The sequence below is a fragment of the Alosa pseudoharengus genome, unplaced genomic scaffold, assembly GCF_046254945.1.
Source record: "Alosa pseudoharengus isolate Yale_2024_CS ecotype anadromous, Long Island Sound unplaced genomic scaffold, YU_APseudo_1.1 YU_APseudo_1.1_scf_1, whole genome shotgun sequence".
NCBI classification, from domain to species: Eukaryota; Metazoa; Chordata; class Actinopteri; order Clupeiformes; family Clupeidae; genus Alosa; species Alosa pseudoharengus.
Window position 1 is genome coordinate 19,618,096 of NW_027468564.1, and position 5,000 is coordinate 19,623,095.

The 5,000-nt window shown below is 48.0% G+C and overlaps 1 protein-coding gene across 2 annotated transcripts in view; it reads right to left on the reverse strand.

The window, feature by feature from the left end:
- The window catches only part of rrbp1b (ribosome binding protein 1b), a 26,738-nt gene that overhangs the window by 15,882 nt on the left and 5,856 nt on the right, over positions 1-5,000 (reverse strand). For both annotated transcript variants that reach the window (XM_076283532.1, XM_076283523.1), the window contains exons 3-8: positions 4,652-4,827; positions 4,111-4,233; positions 3,642-3,794; positions 3,261-3,379; positions 1,476-1,629; positions 810-1,002 (exon numbers count right to left, since the gene is read on the reverse strand). In XM_076283532.1, the coding sequence (XP_076139647.1) occupies positions 810-1,002; positions 1,476-1,629; positions 3,261-3,379; positions 3,642-3,794; positions 4,111-4,233; positions 4,652-4,827 (918 nt within the window). The remainder of the gene's footprint in view (positions 1-809; positions 1,003-1,475; positions 1,630-3,260; positions 3,380-3,641; positions 3,795-4,110; positions 4,234-4,651; positions 4,828-5,000) is intronic.

Below are 5,000 nucleotides of genomic sequence, written 5' to 3' on the forward strand. Positions count from 1 at the left end.
ACACACACACACACACACACACACACACACACACACACACACACACACACACACACACACACACACACACACACACACACACACACACACACACACACACACACACAAACACACTTTGTTTTTCTTGAAACCCACACACAGAGCTGGGCCTCAAGGAAGAGTGTGGTGAAACCAAAGTCGAGCACTGGAGAAAGAACAGGGAAGTGCCCACCTGAGCCAGGTCACCCACATGCTGACGAGGACGGAATATCAGTTTACCACACACACACAAATACACACATACAAATACAAATTAAAAGACACACATACACTCATCCACCCTTTATACATTTGTGTCCCCACACACAGTCAACCAGGCCACTGTATCAGTTTCCCCCCCAGAGGTCTCACTAATGTGACGACATCACAATGAGGGGTGCTGGGACTGGGCATCAGGTGTCAAGGGTGGGAAAACATTCCTGTCATTGTGTGTGTGTGTGTGCGCATATGAGAGAGAGAGAGAGAGAGAGAGAGAGAGAAAGAATCTAAAAAACTAAGAGTGGGAACAAAAAGTGCAAGAGACACATTTTATGTGTGTGTGTGTGTGCTTGAGGGAGCGAGAGAGAGAAAGAGAGAGTGTGTGAGAGAGAGAGAGAGAGAGACAGAAAGAGAGAGAATTTCAGAAACTAAGAGTGGGAACAAGAGACAGATAAGGCAACAGAAAGAGAGAGGGGGCTGCTGGACATGTGGAACCCTGCTCTCCTACAATCTCCTCCTCCACGCACGCGAGCACACACACTCGCACGTGAACGTACACACACACTCCTCACCGGCGAGCGTGGCGGCCTGCTGCTGGGCCTGCTGCTGCAGCTGGGCGCCGGTGTCGTGTGCTTGGCGGAGCTCGGCGGTGACGGTGTCCAGCTGCTGGGTCAGTCCCCCGGTGCCCTGCAGCGCCACCTGCAGTTGAGCCCCCACGCGCTCCAGCTCCCCCTGCAGACAGCGCTCACTCTCCTGGGAACGCACCTGGAGCAACACACACACACACACACACACACACACACACACACACACACACACACACACACACACACACACACACACACACACACACACACACACACACACACACACACACACACACACACACACACACACACACACACACACACACACACACACACACACACACACACACACACACACACACACACACACACACACACACACAGAGTGCTTAGTAAAGATCCTATATGACCACACCCTGTTACATTTCAAGACACATCTGGTCTTGTCAAACACACACAAGCCCCGTTTACATGGACAGTTATTTTGTCATTCCGATTAAACTATTCCGAATTAAACATTTAGTGTCATCTGTTCACATGGGGTACGTTCTATTCCAAAAGCATTCCAGAATGTTTGATCAGAATAGCCGTTGCTAATTTGCGTCTGCTGGAGAAGCTACAACAGGCAACCCAGTTGACTAGAGAGCTCACCTGTATCTGGGTCAGCTGTTCCTCTGCGGCGGCCATCTTGGCTTCCAGAACCTTCCGGCGCTCCTCCTCAGCCAGATGGGCATCGGTGCGGTCGCTGAGCTCCCGGCTGAGACGGATGCAGTCCTGACGGAGCTTCGCCATCTCGGCATTCTGCCTGTGGGTGCCACAGCGGGACAGATTAAGAGTGTGTGTGTGTGTGTGTGTGTGTGTGTGTGTGTGTGTGTGTGTGTGTGTGTGTGTGTGTGTGGGTGTGAAAATGCAGTAATGGTACAGACAAGTTAGAAGAAAAAAATAAATAGAATGTTTTGCATTAAATTAAATGTCTATTTTGAGTTAATATTACAAAATGAGTTTAGAAAGACTTCCAACGTCCAATCAGTATTGTCTGATTACTGATCCTGAGGTAATCACACAAGTCTCTGCGTCACACACACACCTACCCCTGCGTCATAGTCTACACTACCTTGCCCTAGCCTCAGGTCACTTGCCTTCCACTGGACCTACTTCTAAGAATGCAGAATGCAAGACTCAGTCTATAACTCCAGTAGAACATTCTGGAAGCCTCCCTGGAATGTGGCCAGGGCCGGTGTTAGAACACGCAGAGATCCATCACAATAACAGAGAATGGCATGACATTACTAAAGCATAAATCAGCTTTTATGACCCCCCCCCTTCCCCCACACCCACTGGCTGTCTGTAGGGACATAAAGGGCAGCAATCTGACCGCAGGGTCAAGATCACACACAGGAGTCTGGGAATGTGTGACCTGTGGCACGACCACACCTTTTTAATTACCATTCTAAGTACTATTTACATTTTACTTTATATTACACACCTTTTTAATTACCATTCTAATTACCATTTACATTTTACTTTATATTACACACCTTTATTGTTCCATCGGATCTACTTTTATGTACTTACATATGTAGCTACAACTTACATCTTGTGTAACAGATGCTTAGCTGTGTGTGTGGAACGAAACACCTTTTTCACCTAAATACCATTACATTACACACCTTTTATTTTTCCAACTGATCAGACGTACTTATATGAACTTAAATACGTAGTTACAACTTACATCTGGCACTGCACTGTTATGGTGTACATTCTTTCTCCTTTTCTGAACTTTTGACTGTAGAATTAGCATACGATTCATTCTGTTGCACTTCATGTCTGTAATAATTATGGTTACAACTGCTCACACTGCAGGACCACATAACTTTCAGGCATGGCAGATATCCAACCCAATCGGTCCAGAGTTGGAATCCTGATCTTTACTTCTTCTAATAAATCTGACGTTATCAGCCTACTCAAACTGCACTACATAACAAGCTGGATGGCCCGGTTCTAAAGGTTTTGAAAACTGTTTTTTGGGGCTTTCTCCCCCCCCCCCCCCCCCCTTTCAGATATGATGGTGAAGAGTGACAGGTAGCAAGTAGGGGAGTGAGATGGGGGGGGATCGGGACTTGACCCAGGCCGGAATCGATCCCGGGTCCCCGTGGGCACTTCGACCAGAATGCGGTACGGGTACTGTAGCCAGTTGCCTAAAGTTCTAGGTCCTAAAGTTTGTCAGGTCCAACATAATCAGTCCTAAAATGGCGCGTCTACCCAGATTTACTCATATAAACTTGATGTTCACCTCACACTCCACTAGTGGGGTACATTATTTTCTCCTTTTCTGAGCTTTTTGACGGTAGCCTTATTAGGGTTGCATTAGATTCTTTTTCTGATTGGCAGGCCATCGGGTGAGCTGGCCCTCCGATTGGCTGGCGGTGCACGTACCTGCTCTCTGATTGGCTGGTGGCCTGGTTGAGGGCGTCCCTGAGGATGGAGTTCTCCTGCTGCAGACGGGCCAGCTGGGCGTTGGGACCGTTTTCCAGCTGCTCCTGCAGAGTCTGGATCTGTGTGTGTGTGTGTGTGTGTGTGTGGGAAAGAGAGACATGTTTAAAGTATGGTGTGTGTGTGTGTGTGTAGTGTGTATGAAGTGGTGTGTGTGTTTATGTGTAGGTGTGTGAGAGAGTAATTGAGTGATTATTTGAGTGCGTGAGTGTTGCTTTATTGAGGCACACTCAAATTACTGAGCTCATACTAGAACAGCAGCCTCCCTCCCTCCTTCCCATGTGGTGTTGACCCCTGACCCTTAACCTTTGACCCCTGACTGACCTTGCTGGTGAACTGCTGCGTCTCCATCAGGTGCTCCTCGTAGGAGGCCTGCATGCGCGCCTGCAGAGCCATCAGCTCCTGCTGACGACCGCTCAGCTCCGAGCTCAGACGCGTCTCCACCGCCGCCAGACGAGACTTCTCCACACCCAGCTCCTATAAGATAGATAGATAGATAGATAGATAATACTTTATTGATCCCTAGAGGAAATTCAAGACACAGACACACACACACGACACACAACACACGACAAACACGACACACACACACACAACATAATAAAGAATAATGCCAGATATGCTTAATGAAAATACCATCAACCTACTTTCAAACAATGGATGTTAATAATGTGCTACAGAGCAACACCAGATTCCCTTTCCTATTTTGACTAGCTAACTGTATGTTACTGCTTGTATTATTAATGACATTCAGCAGGAGCTGGTATGGTGTGTGAGTAGGATGGATTAGAACCTTGGTGAGTTCCTTCACGCGGTTCTTAGCGGCGGCGGAGTTCTCCAGTTCTGCAGCCAGGGCCTTCTCCTTCTCCTCCAGCTGCTTCTTAACCACAGCCACGGGGTCTCCTTTCTGAGAGGCCTGATACAGAGAGAGAAAGAGAGAGAGAGAGAGAAAGAGAGAGAGAAAGGGGGAAGAGAGGAAGGGGGAGGAGAGAGAATGAAGGATGGAGGGAAAGGGAGAGAAAAGAGCATGCACAGATAGACAGAGAGAGAGACAAAGAAAGAAAAAGGAGCATATCTTAATATCTTGTGCAAACACACATCCGTAAAATGTATTTCTATTTAGATTCCACTCCCAAACCATTAACTGGCAGCAGAAAAAAATGAACATAATACATATTTCAAACCATACCCATCTGTACTGCCATTACCAACCAACACTGAGTCATTTATATTTGCATTAGAAAAGGTTTTATCCGGTTTTATCCGTTTGCATTAGAAAAGGTTTTATCCGTGACGTAGGAGGGCTCGCGTCACCATGGCGATGGGTCCCGTACCATTTGCCAGGAGTCGTGTCCGGTCTTGTCTCCCAGCGCCTCCAGGACCTTTTGGGTCTCGGCCTCGGTCAGGGTGCTGAGGGCCGCGAGCAGAGCGGGGATCGCCGACTGCACGGGAGCCGCCTCAGGGGTCACAGAGGTTACCGGGGCAACAGGGGTCGCCTGCACCGGAGCAACTGGCAAAGAGTGGGGGCAAGACAATGTTTGTTTGTTTGTTTAATTTAAGGCCATTTCCGCAACTAAGGCTATTTAATGGCCAGAGCATTGTGTGTTATAGAAACTTAGGCAAGACAATGTTGTTACTGTTAGACACATTACTCCACCAGGGGAGAGACAAGGGCAGGTGGGA